Raw genomic sequence first — 18541 nt, forward strand, 5'->3', positions numbered from 1 at the left:
TGTTCCATGGAGGGGTGCAGGGTGTCTTGGTGGTGTCAGTAGGTGCTGAAGATGGCCTCGATGTGCTCCCCATCGTGTGGTTTGTAGATGCCAACCCCTGCAGCAGAGGGATGTGTGAGGCTGGGACATGGAGCTCCCCACCACAGGCTCCCCTGCACCATCCCTGGCCTCCTCCCCCACCTTCATCGAGGGCATCCCCAGCACTGAGGAACTGCCAGTAGGTCCTGTCCTCCGTGCTGCCAGCCAGCCCGTGGATGGAGGTCACATAGGGACCCCAGGATGTCTGCTCCGTCTGGAAGCTGCGGAAGAGTTGAGGAGGCTCAGGCCTGGCTGGGGAAATGCCAAATCCTGCCTCCAAAGCCACCCTGGCTCTCACCTAAAGGTTTGGGGGTTCTCCTCTGCTGCCACCTCCATCACCTGGAGCAGAGTGGAGCCACTTGGGACTGTCACTGAGGTGGAGTAGTGGAAGTGTTTTCCCTGGAGCGTGTTGGTGATGGAGTAATGCACCTGGATGGGGGCTGTGCAGGGAGAGAGCGGGAGGGTGGGCACCTGGCACACCCTCAGCAGGCACAGGGTGGGAACATCATCCCTGCGGGGTCTGGGCGACTCCAGGTGGGATCGGCGTACCTCTGGGAATGCCGTGTGTCCCCAGCATTGGGGACAGGGGCAACTGTCGGCCTGGGGACATATTCTTGGCGGCAGCACAGTCTAGGCCAGCCACATCCAGGTAGGACCTGCCCACCAGGGCTGGCAGCACCTGGGCGATGGCCATGGGCTGCTGGTAGTCGTGGGCGTACACCACGGAGAAGGCCTGGGCACAGTCCCACTTCCGTGGGGCATAAAACTTCCTCGTGGCCTCCAGTGCCTGTGGATTGGGTGGGACATGGAATGACACATCTGGGAGTGGGACCAGGTGGCCATGATGCCACACTTCCCTGGCACCTCCCCTACCTGCAGGGCCAGCCCCATGCTGTAGATATTCCCGATCATGCCATTCCTCTTCTCCTGCTCATCCAGGAAGCTGTTGCTCACTGTCCAAAGTGCCTCCCGGAGCAGATCCTGCACGTCCTGGAGCTCCACATAGTTGTAGACGCAGGCCAGCGCCAATGCCACCATGGCCTGGGTGTCTGTGGGATCCTGGAGTCACTGCCAAGGCTCAGGGAACCCCAGGAGTGGGATTGTGGGAGCAGAGTTCCTTACCCACTGAGATGTGGCTCTCAGGGCTCAGCACCTGCTTGGCCAGGGCCACTGATGGCCCCTGAGCGCCACCCGCCTCAGCCAGGCACAGGGCCAGGGTGTCCAGGCCCACGCTGTACAGGGTAGTTTTGGGAATCCCCTCGGCCTCTGAAAGCAAAGAGTGGCAAGATGACAAGGTGTGGGGACAGTGACACCCCCAGGCCCCCAAGTCCCAACAAACCCAGTTTGGCCATCTCCTCATCTGTTTTCTGCTGCAGGACACGGATCAGGTCGAGAGTCTGCTCCAGGGCATGGACATGCTGGGGATCCTGGCAGGAGGAGAGGAGGGCGAGGACGTGCAGAGCCACCTGTCCCGAGGTCATATCTGTGGGGACAAGGGGGCAGCCAGGCTGTGCTGGGCTGGGCACCCCAAGAACTGGCGGAAACCCGGTCCCCCAGGAGCTGGTGCCTTCCCTCCTTTCCCTCCCTACCTTTCTGGGCTCTCCTCACTGCCTCCTCCTTGATCTCCTGGAGCAGCCACTTGTGGATGGGACCCTCACTGTCCCCCCCAGCCAGGTTCATGGCCAGCAGGACACTGGGATTCGCCGCCTCCTCAAGATTTACAGATCCCTCCAAGCGCTGGAGCAGCTGGGAGACCATATCCTGCGGGGCCACTGGAAGGAGAGGGGAGGTCAGCAGGATCCTGTATCCCATCCGTGCTCTCTCCTGGTTCTCCGTGGGTGGCTGGCACTCACCACAGCCCTCGGTGGCTGTGCAGCCCACCAGGGCCAGCAGGACCCCAATGCCCAAAGCCACACCAAGCATCCTTCTGGAGCCAGCAGACCCACTCAGGGTGGCAGAGTCCTGTGGGAATTCGGCTCTCTGGGCGTCCTCTCTGCTTTTAGCTGTTCCCAGTGTCCTTGTCCCATCACCTGCCCTCCCGCTGCCGCCCTGGCTCTGCCAAGCACCGCTGGCTTATCTGTGTGTCCAGTGGGGGAGGAAGGGCAGTGATTTTCCATTTGAGATCACTGGGGACCACTTGGACCATTTCAGTATCCATGAGGCTGTGATGTTGTATGGGATTCATCCCAGTATGTCCCAGAAGGCACCACCTCAATCTTCCACCCAAGGTCCTGGAAGCCTGAGGAGCTCCATTGTTCGCTGGGCATTCTCCAGCTGTATCCCGCTTGGACTTTTCCAGGAAACTCCAGCCCTGATAATCTAACTTCTTACCCAGAAAAATGTTGGAGAAGGTCATACTGTACCCTGCTGGGAAAGCAATTCAAGGACAGTGCCTACGTCAGGCACAGGCAGCTCAGGATAACGGAGCGAAATTCCTGTCTAACTGGTTTCTTATCCTGCTGCCATAAGGTCTCCTGGCTCAGAGGTGATGGGAAGGCAGAGCCTGTTCATTTTTGGGATTGTAGTAGGAGTTTTGACCCTGTCCCTCACAGAATCCTTCTGGAGGTGTCCAGTTGTGAGATGAGCAGGGACAGGGTGTGCTGGCTGCTGTGCTGGATTTAACTGGGATAAGGAATTCTTCTTTACTAGATTTGGTAACAATGGTAATGGTGCGGATAACACCCGGGAGGTTTGGTAGTTGTTGAGCGGGGCTTGCCCTCCTCAAGCACTTTGCAGTGTCCCGTGGGACAATCCAGGACAAGGCACCATCCTCAGGGACATTCCCTGTGCCTCCTATGGGCGGGCAGGAAAAAGGGCTGGGGGAGTCTGGAGGGTGATGGTGTCACTCGGCACAGCCCATTGTGGTGGAGGACCAGGTGAGTGAGGGACGAGGGGGCCCGAGTGAGATCCTGACGGGGCTCACCCCCAGATTGGGGTGACCCCAGGAGGTGGTAGAGTCTTTCCTCCAACCTGGGCCTTCAAAGAAAGACTCAGCAGTCTTCAGTTGTCCGGTCTCAAGGTAGTTTATTGCATGTTATCTCAAGGCACACACACTCCCTGACATTTTCTCTGACTCCTTCTCCCTCTGCGTCTCTCTCTGTCTCTCTTCGTCTGTCTCTGTCTCTGTCTCTGTCTCTGTCTCTGTCTCTGTCTCTGTCTCTGTCTCTGTCTCTGTCTCGCCCGCCTAAGGGCGGTATCTTTTATATCACACATTACGTATTAAATATTTATAGTTTTTCCCCAATGTCTATCACCTATATTGAACAGTGACTTTCTACTCTAAACCAATCTGTGAGTGCCAACATTACCAAGTACATGGAGGATAGGAAGGAGAAAGAAGGAGGACAGGGCACACAGGAATCCCTCCATCTTAGAACTTCTGACCCCCATGTACAAAACTCAGACCCCTCTGTACAAGGCCTAAACCCCCCCTGTACAGCACTCAAAAATCCTTCCTTTTACTTTGTGACTACTTCTATTATAATATCTAAACTTTTGTGATTTCTTGTTCTTCCTGCAAGGTTGGTAAATTGTTCCATGGATCAACTTCAAAACCACAGGGGTTTCCGGCTGCCTGCCAGGGTCTCAGAGGCTTCTGACCTGGACCCAGAACATCCAAGAGTGTCTGAGGGACACCTTAGGTTCCGACATGATCCCTCCAAAAAAGGGAGGTTACAGCCGCAAAATGCCTGGAAATTCATGAGGGGTTTGTGTGTAATATACTGAAAACTGCAAATATTCCCATTTTTGTATATTCTGAGAAATTTTAATGCATTTAAAAACTGATTCCGAAATAAAACCTTGTGTCTGCTGTGTTATAGACAGGATATACACTATAAGGAATTCTGATTACGGAGCTAGAGGGTTTGAAAATACAAATATATTTCTCTATCCAGGGTCAAGGCCGGGGCTGCTCCCGGAAGGAAACGCCGCAGCGCCCGGAGCGCAGGCGCGGAGCCGGGAGCGGCAGTGGCGGAGCCCGGGGAGCAGCGGGGCCGGCCCGGGGGCACCGGGGGCGGCGGCGCCGGGCTCGGAGGTGAGCGGGGAACGGGGAGAACCCTGAGCGGGCGGCGGGGGCCTTGCGGGTCGGTGTCCCGGCACGGGGATCGCTGTCCCGGTGGAGAGATCGGTGTCCCGGCACAGGGATGGCTGTCCCGGCACAGGGATGGCTGTCCCGGCACAGGGATCGCTGTCCCAGTACAGGGATGGGTGTCCCGGTGCAGGGATGGGTGTCCCGGTGCAGGGATGGCTGTCCCGGTGCAGGATCGCTGTCCCGGTGCAGGGACGGCTGCCCCGTCCCGGGACACGGAGCGGGAAGGCGGCAGCAGCGGGAGCTGCCTCGGCCGAGCGGGGCCCGGGTCGTCGCTCTGGGGCGGATTCTGTAGGGGCCAAAATGAACATTTTGGGGTAGAATCTGAATTAATGTGCAGGGGAGAGAATGCACAGTTTGGGGTAAGGATGAGGTGGTCGGTGCTCTCCGGAGCGACCAGCTCGGGTTGGCTCTGTGTTGCTGTGAATAATTTGCTTTATGGAACGAGACACCTGAGACTGCCGCAGGGCTGGAGCCGGGAAGGAAACCTGGTCTGACTGCGGGAATGGGAGTGGGGGGTCAGGCGGGGCTTCCGTCGGTCACTGGAGCCGCCGCCGTGAAGGCGACGTGTGAGGATGTGTAGCGAGATGTAAGGGACATATTGATTGCAGGATTACCGATAAGGACACATAACGGATCTATAGAACGATCGTATAACGAGACATGTATTTAAAAACCCCGTCGTCATCCTTCTCCCAGCCCCGCTGCGTTTTTAGGATCTTGGGGAAAGAGCCGGGGTCTGGACACGGCTCCCGGGAACAGGGGGGAATTCTTGGGGTCCTGTGCGGGGCCAGGATTTGGACTCGATGCTCCCCGTGGGTTCCTTCCGGCTCAGGAAATGCTGCGATCCTGTGCCTTGGAGGGTGAAATCCAGGGGATCAGGGGGGTTTTGCCCGCGGTGTCCGCGGCCCCGCCGGGTCAGGGCGGGTTAAAGCCGGGACCGGGCCCGAGACACCGGGACCGGCCGGGCTGGGAGCGCCCGGTGCTGCCGCCCCGTGGGGAGCGCCCGGCACTGCAGCCCGGGACGGCGCTGGACCGCGGGATCGCCGTGGAGCGGCATCCCCGGGAATGCTGGGGCATCCCGGGAATGCTGAGACATTCCGGGAATGCTGGGGCATCCCTGGGAATGCTGGGGCATGCCAGGGAGTGCTGAGGTGTCCCAGGGAATGCTGAGGCACCGCAGGGAATGCTGAGGCACCACAGGGAATGCTGAGGCGTCCCCTGCCCGGGGCACTCAGCAGCACATCCCTGATGTGGTGCAGAAAAAACCCTCCTGGGTTAGTGGGAGGATGTTTCTGGAAAGAAACTGGGAGAGGTGCTTGGCCATACCATGGAATCACGGGCTGCTTTGGCTTGGAAGGCACCACAAGATCATTGACACTCTCTTGTCTGATGGGATAATTCCAGCTGCTGCTGGAGGCGGTTTTCCCTTTTCAGGATGTTCCTTTGATTGACGTTTTCACAGCAGTGTTCTAGGACACATTGAGGGTTTCCACAAATTTTGAAACAGTTGAGAAGCAGAGGGGAAAAAATGTGAAGCTGGTCTGTTTCTAGGAAATTCCAAACTTCTCCCACAACACCATTCTAGAGGAGATCTGGGTAAGGGACAAAGATGCAGAAGAACAAGTGTTCTAAACCCCCCCTGGATTTCTGACAGAGCAAACCTTCCAATAATCCCAGCTGATGTCTCTGAGAAGCTGTGGGATCCTAAGGATTTCTAGGAATGAAGAAGAAAGACAGAGATGATGGAATCAAATTAATAATAATTTGATGCACATGGGAATGATTCTTGAATGTTTGATGCTTCCCTTTTTATTCCTGGAATAATTTTAAGTGATTCCTTTAATAAATCATCTAAACTTGGGAATTTAAATTTGAGAGGAAACAATACAAAATAGATGCATGGAGAAATCATGGAATCATCCTGGAATCCCCAAATGCTTTGAGTGGGAAGGGACCTTAAGGATCATTTCATTCCATCCCCTGCCATTCCATCCACAGCCCAGGGTGCTCCAAGCCCCATCCAGCCTGGCCTTGGACACTTCCAGGCATGGAACAGCCACGATTTCTCGGGGTTTATGGGCACAGGAGGAAATTTCCAGCAGGAGCTGAGGAGTTTCCTTTGCTCTGTCCAGCCCCAGCAGGGCTGTGGGAGGCAGAGGATGTGGGAACAGGAGCTTTGCCCACTGCCTCGGGGGAGTCTCTGCTGTCCCAGCCCAGCAGAGCAAACGTTTGTGGTTTAACATCCCGTTAAAAGGAGCTGCCAAGCCAGGAACGGGAACGGGCCGCGGAGCAGGGATGGCACCAGGCAGGGGGTGACATCCAGAGGGTGCCACCAGCCCGTCCCTGCTGCCCAGGCTGGGGATGAGCAGGCTGGTGCCTGTCCCTGTGCTTGCTCTGCAGGATGAGGAAGGCAACCCTGCCGAGGAGGAAGATGAGGAGGTGTGGGAGGATGGAGACAGCGGCCACCAAAGGCTGGGGAAGGCACAAGTCCAGGTAGGAGATGCTGCCTTCCAAGGAGAGGGACTTGTCTGTCCTGTTGGAATTTGGGGTGAGAGGCCAATGGAACAAAGGGTTTGATTCTATTTTCTTACTCAGGTTCTCATGTGCCTTAGGAGGTATTTGTGGAAAGGTCATTATCCCTGATGGAATCTCTGAAAAACAGGGATTGAAGCTTTCTGAAGTGACCCAAACCTGCCTGCATGTATCCAAATGCAGCCCCCAATCCCTGTTTTTCAGGGAATGAGACCTCAGCTGCTGTTACTTGCCAGCTTACAAGTTGTGTAGCTCAGAGTGTGCAGCCATGAAGGGCCAGGCTGTGTTTAAACAGAGAACAGAGAGCTGGAGTCATTTCCTAGCAAGGAACTTGACTTGGAAGCTGCATTACAAACTTTTATCCACATTTATTTTATCTCCCACATGAAAATGCCTAAAGAAGCAGAGGTGGGGTGTTCCTAACAAAAGAACATCCAAAGTCATCAGTGGTAGAGGGCTTAAAATTAAAGTGTGAGTGGAGGTGCCTTCAGGACACTTCAAATTCCCATGCCTGTGGCACTTGGAAGCTCATCCCTGATGTGGAGCAAAAAGAGGAAGGGGGAAATCCTGGGTTAGTGGGAGGATGTTTCTGGGATGGAACTGGGAGAGGTGCTGGTCATACCATGGAATCACGGGCTGCTTTGGCTTGGAAGGGACCACAGGATCATTGACACTCTCTTGTCTGATTGCACAGCAAAGAACATCCCAAACTGCCTCCTCACCCTCATGGACAGCAGGAGTGCCCTCCATAGCTCCTGTTTAGGAATGGCAGTGGCTGTTGGGAGCTCTGGCAGGAGCAGCTGGAGACCAGGTAAGAACAGAAATGGGATCATTCCTGCTGCTGCTGGAGGCGGTTTTCTCTTTTCAGGATGTTCCTCTGATTGGTGTTTTCACAGCAGTGTCCTAGGGCATGTTTGGGGGTAATTCCACAAATTTTGAAACACTTGAGAAGCAGAGGGCTTCTTAACTAGAACCTGATGCATTTCTAGTAATTCCAAACTTTTCCTACAACACCATTCTGGGGGAAACCTGGGGAAGGGATAAAGATGCAGAGGAACAAGTGTTCTAACCCCCCCTGGATTTCTGACAGAGCAAACCTTCCAATAATTCCAGCTGATGTCTCTGAGAAACTGTGGGATCCTAAGGATTTCCAGGAAAGCTAAACAAGGACAGAGATAAGGGAACAGGCTTCCAATTACTAATGATTTGATGCACATGGGAATGATTTTGAGTGTCTGACACTCCCTATTTCATTCCTGGAACCATTTTTAAGTGATTCCTTTAATAAATCATTTAAATTTGAGAGGAAACAATGCAAAATTAATGCAGGGAGAGATTGTGGAATCATCATGGAATGATTTGGGCTGGAAGCCTCACCTCTGAGCCTGTCCTGGGCTGGCTCCTGTCCTTCAGCCACTCCTTGCAGGTGGACATGGAAGTGATGGAGATGTGCAGGGAATGCTGGTTGGTTTTCCCTGCCTCTGGCAATCTGGCCATGAAAAAGACTAATTGACCTCTTCCAGCAGGGAAACATTTAAACAAGAGGTGCCCAGAAGAATTGGAGCTTCTGCACAATGAAATCTGCAGGAATCCAACTTAAAATCCTCCTGGATTGTCACCGGTCCAACTTCCATGGACTGGTTACCTTGGCCAGGAGTGTCCAATCCTGCTGGAAATGAACTGGACCAGGATGTCATTTTCACTTTATTCAGGTAAAGACCCTCTGGGTGACCCCCAGTGACTGGAAGGACCAGACTGGGCTCCCAGGACACTAATTCCAGGTGTTCTGGTTTTGGGAATAGCACAGGAGCCTTTCCCTTGCCCAGAGGAGCAGCCAGTGCCTTCCTTAGTCCACAAATCCCCAGGATGGACCACAGAGAAAGTAACAGGAATATGGAAATTCCCCACAGAGGGAGTTTGTGGTGCTCTGGATTACATTTTGGATTTATAATGTTAAAGGGGGGTGTGGAGGGGTTTTTCTCTCTCTCCTTCCTGTTCATTATTTTTCACTGTTATTTTTGCTCTCACTGTTATTATGTGTTGTCATTAATATTAAATGATTGTATTTGACTGGTTTCCATTATTAAAGTGTGAGTTGGATTTTTGTCTCTGGTTTCTTCCCCATCCCACAGGGGGTGAGGGAGCTGCTGCTGGTGCCCAGCTGGGTCCACCCATGGCCCGGGGCACTTGTGGGGACTCCAAACGTGAGGGACTGGGGTAGTTTTGGGGCTCACAAAGAGACACCCAGTGCTGCTTTTTGGGGGTGCTAAATCGGGCTTCGAGCTTAAAAGCAGAGACTAAATCGAGCGTTTTGGAGTCCTGAGAGCAGGGTCCCACAGCCAGAGCTGGGGCTCAGGAACAGGCACTAAATGCTGTGTTTGCAGGGCTTGAGGAGGAGACCAAGTGCTGAGTGTTTGGGCTCACCAAGAGAAGCCGAAGTGCAGCGTTTTGTTGGACTTGACTGCAAGGCCAAAGGCCGTGTTTTGGTGCTGCAGGCGGCTCTTTCGGCCGGGGCGAGTCCGTGTCTCTGAGCTCCGAGCCGTGCCTTAGGCACAGCCCAAAGCCGCGCTCCCCCGGCCGCAGCGAGAGCTCCGCAGCAGCGACGGAGCGCCGCGGGCGGGGCTGGCGGCGGAGCCCCAGGGCCGCGCTTGGGGCTCGGCGCGGGCAGCCGGGAGGGGCTCAGGGCTCCGAGCGGAGCCCGGCCCGGCGCGTCGGGCTGAGCACGGGATCCCGGCGGCTGCCCGGGCCCGGCCCAGCCCCGGCGGGTCCCGGCCCCGCGCCGGCCGCGGGCGGAGCAGGAGCGGCAGCGCCGGGCTCGGCCCCAGCGCCCGGCCCGGAGCGGCTCCTGCCGGTCCCGGTGCCGGTCCCGGTGCCGGCCCCAAGCCCAACTCAGTGCTGCGGGGCCGGGCCCCGCAGCCCGCCCGGCGGGGGAGAGGCGGCACCGCCCGGGGCCCCAAGAGACAGCGGCAGGACCCGGAGCCAGGCCCCGGTCCCGGTGCCGCTCGCAGCCCCGGCCCGGCCCAGGTGAGAGGGGCGGGGCCGGGAGCGATGGTCCCGCCGCCATCCCGGGCAGGGCGGGGCCCGGGGCCGGGCGGTCCCGGGGCTCTGGGGCGGTCCCGGGGCTCAGGGGCGGTCCCGGGGCTCTGGGGCGGTCCCGGGGTTCAGGGGCGGTCCCGGGGCTCAGGGGCGGTCCCGGGGCGGTCCCGGGGCTCTGGGGCGGTCCCGGGGCTCAGGGGCGGTCCCGGGGCTCAGGGGCGGTCCCGGGGCTCAGGGGCGGTCCCGGGCTCAGGGGCGGTCCCGGGCTCAGGGGCGGTCCCGGGCTCAGGGGCGGTCCCGGGGCTCTGGGGCGGTTCCGGGGCTCAGGGGCGGTCCCGGGGCTCAGGGGCGGTCCCGGGGCTCTGGGGCGGTCCCGGGGCTCTGGGGCGGTCCCGGGCTCAGGGGCGGTCCCGGGGCGGGGCCGGGCCCGGCTCAGGTGCGCGGGGTCCCAGCGCGGCTGCGCGGGGCGGGGCCGAGGTGATTTAATGCCCGGAAATGGCCGCTGGCGCCATTTGCTCCCTCAGAGCTCGGGGAGGCTGCTGCTGGGCCGCTCTCTCCTGGCGGGGCTCAGGCGATGCCTCCTCTACCGCTCTTTCTTCCCCCTCTTTCTCCTGCCCCTTATCCTCCTCCTTCTTCCCCGCTTTATCCCCTCTTTTCTACCCCTCCAGCTTCTTTTTCTCTCCCCCATCCCCCCTCTCCCTCCCAGCCCCCCGCGTCCTCTCCCCTCTCCTCAGCCTCCCCTGCCCTCTCTCCCTGTTCCCCTGTACATCCCCTCCTCCTTTCGGCCCTCTCCCTACCCTCTCCCCAGCCCGACTCCCCTCTCTTCCCCCTCTATCCCTCCTCTGTCCATCCCTCTCCCCACTCGGCCTTTCCCTTTCCCCCTCCTTCTCCCCAATCCCCCCAACCCCTCTCCGTACCCCACCTCATCCCTCCCTGACCCCTCCTCTATCCCCTTCTCCCTCTTTCCCCCGCAGCCGCGGGGCTCGGGGCGCCGGAGAATAAAGCCCAGAGGGCCGGAGCCCGGCGCCCCCTGCCCTCGCTGGACCCCATACGGGGCTGGGCGGGTCCCCCAGTGCGGTTGTCAAGGGCCGCCCGACGCCGCCTGGGCTCCGGCTTTGCCCACATCGCACTGGGGGCTCCCCGGCAGCGTCGGGGCTGGGGGTCACGGGGGCCCCCTTCTCAGGAAGGGAGTCCTGGGGAGGGTGAAGGGAGGGCCTCCTCCTCAGGAGGGGGTCCCGGGGTGGGATGGGCCCCCTCTGGAAGAGGGGGTCCTGGGCTGGGGGGGGGGGTTTAGGGAGGGCCCCCTCCTGAGGAGGGGGTCACGGGGTGAGGGGGGGGCTGGGGGGGACGGCCCCCTCCGGAGGAGGGGTCCCGGGGGGGGTCGGGGTGGGCCCCCTCCGGAGGAGGGGGTCCGGGGGAGGGGGGCGGGGCGGAGGGGGCACTCCCCCCTCCAGTCCCGCCCCCTGCCCCGGATCCCCTCCTCCGGACGGGGCTCAGCCCGGCCCCTTCCCCGGGACCCCTCCTCCGGACCGGGGCCCGGGGGAGGGGGGGGGGGCGGGTGGGGGGGGGGGGGCGGGGGGGGGGGGGGGGGGGGGGGGGGGGGGAAGCAGAGGGGGTCACGTCACTCTGCAGCGTGAGCACACACAGAGATCACCCGACAAACAAACGGCCCCTCCCGTTCTGCCCCCCTCCCACCCCACCCGCCCCCTCCCTCCCTCGGGCCCCGGTCCGGAGGAGGGGTCCCGGGGAAGGGGCCGGGATGAGCCCCGTCCGGAGGAGGGGATCCGGGGCAGGGGGCGGGACTGGAGGGGGGAGTGCCCCCCTCAGCCCCACCCCCTCCCCCGGACCCCCTCCTCCGGAGGGGGCCCACCCCGACCCCCTCCCAGGGACCCCCTCCTCCGGAGGGGGCCCTCCCCCCCTAACCCACCCCCCACCCCGGGACCCCCTCCGGAGGAGGGGGCCCTCCCTGACCCCCAGCCCCGTCCCCCCCCCGGGAACCCCCAGTGTGATGTAGGGAAAGCCGGAGCCCCGGCGGTGTCGGGCGGTGTGTTTGACCGGTGTGGGGGGACCCGCCGAGCGGGCCCGGCCCCGTGTGGGGGCTCCAGGGACAGCGGGGGGCGCCGGGCTCCGGCCCTCTGGGCTTTATTCTCCGGCGCCCCGAGCCCCGCAGCTGCGGGGGAAAGAGGGAGGGGGAGACAGAGGACGGGAACAGGGGAACAGCGGGGGCGGTCAGGGTGGGCCAAGGAAGGAGGGCAGGTGGGGGGGGTCGGGGTGAGCGGGGAGCAGGGAGGGGGACAGGGGCAGGTGAGGTGAGGGAGGGCAGGACGGGTGGAGGACGAGGATGGAGCACAGCTGGGAGGATCAAGGTGCAGAGGAGGAAAGAAGGGGAAAAGGGGAAGTTAGAAGGGAAAGAACGGTGAAGGAAGGAGGGGAAGGATTCAGGGCAGGTGGGGAGGAATTCGGGGGAAGGGGAGCAGGGTGAAGAGAGAGGTGGGAGCCGGGGTGGGGGGGAAGGAAGCGTGGAGGAAGGAGGGGGGAAGGTGGAGGGGTAGCGGAGGGTTGGGGTGTGTAGGGGGATGGGGGGGGGTAGGGGGGTCCGGCCGGGGGGGAGGGAGGGGAGGGCTAGGGGGGAGGGGGGCGGTGGGGGGGGAGGGTGTAGGGGGTGGGGAAGGGGTGGAAGGAAGGGAGAGAGAGAGAGAAAAAGAGATAAAGAGAAGCAGAAAGGAAAAGAAATACAGAGATAGAAAGATATGGAGCCCGGTGCGGCCGCAACCTTCCTCCCCAACCGCCGAGAGGGCAAATGGCTCCTGAGGCGATTCCCGGGGCTTAAATCCCCTCGGCCCCGCCCCGCGCAGCCGCTCTGGGGCCCGCGCACCTGAGCCGGGCCCGCCCCTCACACCTGAGCCGGCCCCGCCCCGCCCGCGCCCGTAAATCCCGGCGGATCCGCGCCCGCTCCGCTTTGTGCGGTGGATGCTCATCCCGGGACGCGGCAGGACCGTCGCTCGGAGCGCTGTGCGGAGCCCCGGACCGGGGGCTGCTCCCGGTGCTGCGCGGAGCCCGAAGCGCTGAGGTGGGGCCGGGACCCGGCCCAGGGAATTCGGGTCTGGGTCCTGCCGGTGTTTGCTGGGGGTGCCGGGCTGAGCCGCATCCCCGTCGACGGGCGGGCTGCGGGCCGTGGGGCCGCGGAACCGACGCGGGATTGGGGCTGGAATAGGGACTCGGCTCACTGCAGGCGGGAAGAGCCGCTCCGGGACGGGCGCGGACCGAGCCCGGCGCTGCCGCTCCCGCTTGGACTGCGGCCGGTGCGGGGCTGCGGTCCCGCTGGGGCTCCGGGCAGGTCTCGCTGCGGCCGCGGGGAGCCGCGGCTGTGCCGGTGCCGGGCCCGGCAGGAGGGCGGCGCTTTCCCGGAGCAGGCGCTGGATCGCGGCTGGAAGCGGGCGGGGCGCGGGGACCGCCCGTGCCGGCCCCGGGACCCCTCAGAGGCCGCCGCTCCCTCAGCGCCGCCCCCTGGCGGACACGGAGCGGGGCTGCGAGTGCGGCGGCCCCCGGTGCGCGCTCCCGGAGCCCCCGGTGCGCGCTCCCGGAGCCCCCGGTGCGCGCTCCCGGAGCCCCCGGTGCGCGCTCCCGGAGCCCCCGGTGCGCGCTCCCGGAGCCCCCGGTGCGCGCTCCCGCCCGCGGCCCCGCGGAACGAGCGGGGCTGCATCGCCGCGGGCCGGAGGAGCCGCTCCGGGCCGGGCGCTGGGGCCGAGCCCGGCGCTGCCGCTCCTGCTCCGGCTGTGCCCGGTGCGGGTCGGGGCCCCGCCGGGGCTCGGTTCTGCTCGAGCCGCTCATCCGACACCTGCCAGGTGAGACCTGATGCTCTCCTTCCTCCCCCCACTTTCCCTGTGGCTGGCACTCTCTACTGCGTTGAACCTCTGCGTTTAAAAAGCCAGTGAAAACTGTTTAGTCTTTATTTCCAGGTCATCAGATATCCTGAGTGGGAAGGAACACACAAGGAGCACCAAGTTGAACCCTTATGTGAATGGCTCATCTGGGGACTGAACCCACAGCCTGGGCATTTTCAGCACCCTGCTCCAACCAAGCCAGTGTCAGGTCATGGCAATGTCCTGCCTGGGATGGGAATGCCAAGTCCCAGCAAGGGAATTCCTATGCCAGTGTACCTCCTTCTTTTATGCTGATGCTGCTTTACACACCAGCCCCTGGAGTGTCCACAGGGCAGAGCTCCATGGCCAGCATCTGACTGTGGAACAACACAGGTGAACAGTTGTGTGACAGCACAAAACTCTTCCAATAACCCTGATTTCCTGCCCTTTCCAGCATTTCCCTGATGGCTGCAAAGGTGCTTGTGCCATGTCCCTTTCCAGGGAGAAACAAGCAAGACAAGTCCTGAGGGTTCCCTTGGTCCGTGGCCAAAGTTCTTCTGGAGAGTGTCGGGGCTGGTCCCGCCTGCAGAGGGGCGTTTCCTGCAGGTGAGTGCTCACAGCCCAAAGTCACGGTGGGGGCTGAGGCCGGGGCTGTTCTCAGGCCCAGAGCTGCACGGAGCCCTCGGGGACTCCTGCTCCCTGCCGGGAATGTTCCTCGGTGTTCCCTCCGTGTGTCCCAGCTGGCTGGGAGTGCAGGGCGGGAGGAGGCCGAGCCCCAGGAAGGGAAGCAGCCCCTCCTGTCCTTGGTGCCTGCAGGGGAGGAGCTGTGCCTCAGTGTCCTGCCCGTGGCAGGCAGCGTGCCAAGCACATCCCGGGGATGGGCACTGGGATGCCCGGGCAGCGCCGGGATGGGCACGGATAAAGGGCTGCCCACGGCTCCTTGGCCAGGGGCTGCTCTGAACAGGCACCCAGAGATGCTGCAGCCCGGACAGAGCCCACTGACATCCCAAAAATAGCCCAAGAACAGCTGGCATTGCCTGGGAATGTCGGCACGTTGGGTTTGCAGAGGAGCTCAGACAGCAATTCCTGGTGCCCAGCTCCTGGAGCTCCCACACACCCACCAGGTATGTCCCAGCCACCCCAATCCCTTCCCTTCCAGCCTGGGGACAGCCTCCAGCAGCAGCGTTAAAGCCAAGGGAATTTCCCTCACAGAAATTCAATCCCAAGCAATGCCCTCGGAGATGCCGTAAAATAAAAGGTCAGAGTTGGATGAAGTGTTGTTTGGATGAAGTTTGGAGTTTTTCAGGGAGCCAGCTGGAACTGCAGAACTGATGGGAAGCTTTCACAGGGGGTCACAGTGCAGGTGCCCTGAAGGCAGGGATGTGCAGCCCTTTCCTCAGGGAAAAGAACTCCCAGAGGCCACTCCCGAGGCTCTGGAATGAGCTTGGCTTCTGCAGGGAGAGATGTCCTCCCCTGGGCACAGGGGCTGCCTCAGCACGGCCGGGAGCGCGTCCGGCCACCGCCCTCTGCTGCTTTCAAACATCACCTGGAGCCCGAGCTCAGGGGGTGGAACCCACTGAGTTCCAGGGAACTCTGTCAGCTGCCCCCAGAGACATGGGTGGGGCTGGGGGATGAATAAATAGCAAAGGGTTATAAATAGGAAATGCTCTGGAATATCAACCTGTCCTTGTCCTGATCCCACTGAGCTTTCCTGGATCTTCTGCTGGTTCCTGGCACAACTGGTGTTAAATAAGCAGCTCTGTGTGGGAATATCCATGCTGCATGAGGCACTGTGAGATTATTCCAGCAGGAATTCAGCAGGGAATTCAGGGCTATAGCTCTAATTCATATAAACAGCAAAGCTGAACCTCAAATCTGGGCACCACACAGGGAACAATCTTTGTGCTGCCCTGTCAGCCAAAGCCCTAGGCTGGGAAGTTTCAGCAGCCAAATGGATGGAATGATCTAAATGCCAGCATCCCCAAAAGGGACAATCCAATCACCTCCATTTGCTCCCAGTGTCCATTCTGTTCCCCACAAATGCCCTGGTGACACCAGGGGGGTTCCTCTGCCTGCAGTGCCTTTCTCCTGCCCCTCTCCAGCCCGAGGCCTCTTCTCCCTTCCCCGCTGGCTGCTGCCAAGGAGGAGGATACAGGGAGTCCCGAGTTTACCTCAAAACAGTCCTTCCCTCACTTTGAGATTACATGAGATTCCCCCACAAATTTTCCCTGTTGGTCCCCTTCTGATTTCCTCACTTTTTACAAGAAAGCATTCTTTCTCTGCTCTGGAGATTAGCACAAGCTTTACTCCCATTTTTTCCCTACCTATCCACTCCCTATTTCCTCATTTCCACCTCAGTATTTTCCTTCTTTCCCCTTTGGATGCTTTCAGTTTTTCATCCCGCCCCAGTAATTTCCCTACCTATCTGTAACTGATTACCTCAGTTTACCCCATGAAGTGCATCCTCTGTGCTACAACAGATCATCTCAGATTTTACCCCTGAAATCTTCCCTACCTCTCCACCACTGAGTACCTAATTTTTTACCTCAAAATATTCATTTTCTACCATGGAGATTCCCTCAAATTTTATCCCTAGATTTACCCACCTGTCCACAGCAATTCCCTCAGTTTACCTCAGGATGTTCCTGCTCTCTCCTAATCTCACATTTTACCCCCCAATTTTCCCTACCTGCCTAGTACTGATTGCCTCCTTTTCGCCTCAAAATATCCATGGTTTCCTCTACAGATTAACTCAGATTTTATTACCAAAATGTCCATTTTGTCCCCTCTTTGCCAACTAGATTTTAAAACCAAAACCACACAGGTTATTTCTCTTATCCCCCAAATGTTAATTCTGTCCCCTACAAATTATGTCAGATTTTTTCCCAAAACCACTTATTGTTCCTACATAATTACCTCAGGGTTTGCCCCCCAAATTCTGCCTAATGTTGACTACTGATCACCTCATTTCTACCTCAATGTGCACCGAGATCTGCCCTTCACAAGTTCTTCATCAGATCTTCACAAGTTTCACCCCCCAAATTTCCTTGCCTACCCCCAGTGATTGCCTCAGTTTGTCAGTGTTCACACTCTCCCTTGAGATTACCTTAAGTTTTACCCCCAAAATCTTCCTTAACTGTCCACAATTTATTGCCTTGCTTTTACCCAAAAATATTATTTCTCAACCTTTAGATTATTTCAGGTTTTGCCCCCCAAAATTCCCCTACCTGTCTATTACTGATTCCCTAATTTTCCCTTTAGTTTAAGTAAACTATTATTTACTTTCTACCATGGAGCTTTTGTCAAGATTTACCCCCAAAATTTTCCATGTGTACCTAATTTTTACTTCAAAATGTTCACTCTACAGATTATTCCATATAATTTTTACCCAAAAATTTCCCCATCTGCCCACAACTGATTCCCTCATGTTCTCTCAGTATCTTCATGCTCTCCTCTAGAGATTAGCTCAGATTTAGCCCCAGATTTTCCCTACATGCTCAGTGCTCATCACCTCATTTTTCCCTCAAAGTGTTCATTCTCTACTCTTGAGATTTTGTCAGGTTTTGCCTCCAAAATTTTTCTTGTCTACTACTGAGTACCTCAATTTTACTCCAATATATTCATTCTGTCTGCTACAGATTACATTGAGTTTTACCCCCAACATTTTCCTTCCTGTACAATATTGATTAACTCTTTTCTACTCCACAAATCTGCATTCTCTCCCCTAAACATCACCTCAGCTTTTCCCTCAAAAGTGCCACCTTGCTCTCCTTGACATCCCCTCACGTTTTCCTACACAAACAGTTCTTGTGTCCCCTCTCAACTGCCCCAGGTTTTCAGCTACAAATGTCACCTCTGTCCCCTCTGAGTTATCCCAGGTTTTCCCAGTTAGGAGCTGCAAGGAATTCAGGCAGGGCAAATGACAGCAGGGAACAGCTGTAAATTCAAAGGCAGAAAGAGAAGATCTGCCACCAAAGGGGGAAGGTTTCAGAAAACATTTCTGCAACTAATAATTAATAATTATTAATTCCCCAGTGAGAAGAACATGAACTCACAACCATTAAGACCTGGCAGTCCCCTGCAGTGAGAGCTCAGCACACATCCAGAGGCAATTCCAGCATCTGAAAGGAAGAAAGGAAGAAGAAAAAAGTGATTTCTTCTCTTTCAAAGTTATTTCAAGTTCCCAGACCCAAACCAACCTTTACGCTTGATTTTGGCTGGGTGAATCCTGAGCAGTGGGCACAGGTCCTGTCATTCCTGCTGATGGGGGTGATGCTTTCTGGGGAAATCAGCTGATTTCCAAAGTTCACTGCCTGCCCCATGCCTGATCTGCACAGGAGAAAACCTCTTCCATGAAGGGATTTTGCTCCATCCAATCCCATCTGCCCAGGCTGCTCCATGTGGATGTTGCCAGGCTGGGGCAGCACAGGCAGATGCAGCTCTCAGCTCTCTCTGCTCCAAACACAGCTCTGGGCTCCTTTGCAAACTCCTCTGCTCTGAGGTTTTCTCCAGGAGAACTCAAGGAATGGCTCATGGCAGGGTGGAGATTAAGTTATCACAGAGGGAAGTAAAGGATAAATATTCCTGTAAGAGCCTTTGGATCTGCTGGGTTGAATTGGGAAGGGGACATTCATTCCCTGCAGTGCAAATGCACAACAACCTCCAACAAAAGCAAATCCTGACAGGTGGGGTCTGAAAGCACCACTTGGACAAACCTCATTGTCATTCTTCCTTTCAGGCACCTTTGCAATCAAACTCTGAAGCTGACAAGCCCAAAAGCTCTGGAGTCTGTCTGCTCTGGAACAAAAGGATACTCCCAGGGATGAGGCACATTCCCAGCAAACGCTCCCAACACGGCACAGGGGCACCACTGGAGCTCGTGTTGGGGCTGGGAAGGGCTGCCAGGAGGACACAGCCCCCAGCTGGGGTGGCAGTGGCA

At 58.3% G+C, this 18541-nt stretch overlaps 1 protein-coding gene and 2 long non-coding RNA genes across 4 annotated transcripts; 2 read left to right on the forward strand and 1 right to left on the reverse strand.

Moving 5' to 3' along the window:
* On the reverse strand, positions 1-2082 carry LOC128789407 (cobalamin binding intrinsic factor-like). Its single transcript, XM_053945369.1, has 9 exons — positions 1932-2082; positions 1668-1850; positions 1418-1561; positions 1201-1344; positions 952-1127; positions 628-865; positions 377-518; positions 181-299; positions 1-97 (listed from the first exon to the last, which is right to left on the reverse strand). The coding sequence occupies exons 1-9, from the start codon at positions 1999-2001 to the stop codon at positions 36-38; spliced, it is 1278 nt and encodes a 425-aa protein (XP_053801344.1). The 5' UTR covers positions 2002-2082; the 3' UTR covers positions 1-35.
* Positions 2083-4000: 1918 nt separating this feature from the next.
* On the forward strand, positions 4001-8803 carry LOC128789537 (uncharacterized). 2 transcript variants are annotated; one of them, XR_008431439.1, is made up of 4 exons: positions 4001-4114; positions 6572-6664; positions 7398-7514; positions 8230-8803. It is a non-coding gene; the product is annotated as an uncharacterized LOC128789537 (long non-coding RNA). The 2 variants fall into 2 exon arrangements; XR_008431438.1 differs by having other exon boundaries at positions 4003-4114; positions 8227-8803.
* Positions 8804-13496: 4693 nt separating this feature from the next.
* On the forward strand, positions 13497-14843 carry LOC128789799 (uncharacterized). The gene is made up of 4 exons (XR_008431530.1): positions 13497-13584; positions 13699-13995; positions 14104-14208; positions 14551-14843. It is a non-coding gene; the product is annotated as an uncharacterized LOC128789799 (long non-coding RNA).
* The last annotated feature ends 3698 nt before the right edge of the window (positions 14844-18541 follow it).

Source organism: Vidua chalybeata, chromosome 6, assembly GCF_026979565.1.
Source record: "Vidua chalybeata isolate OUT-0048 chromosome 6, bVidCha1 merged haplotype, whole genome shotgun sequence".
NCBI classification, from domain to species: Eukaryota; Metazoa; Chordata; class Aves; order Passeriformes; family Viduidae; genus Vidua; species Vidua chalybeata.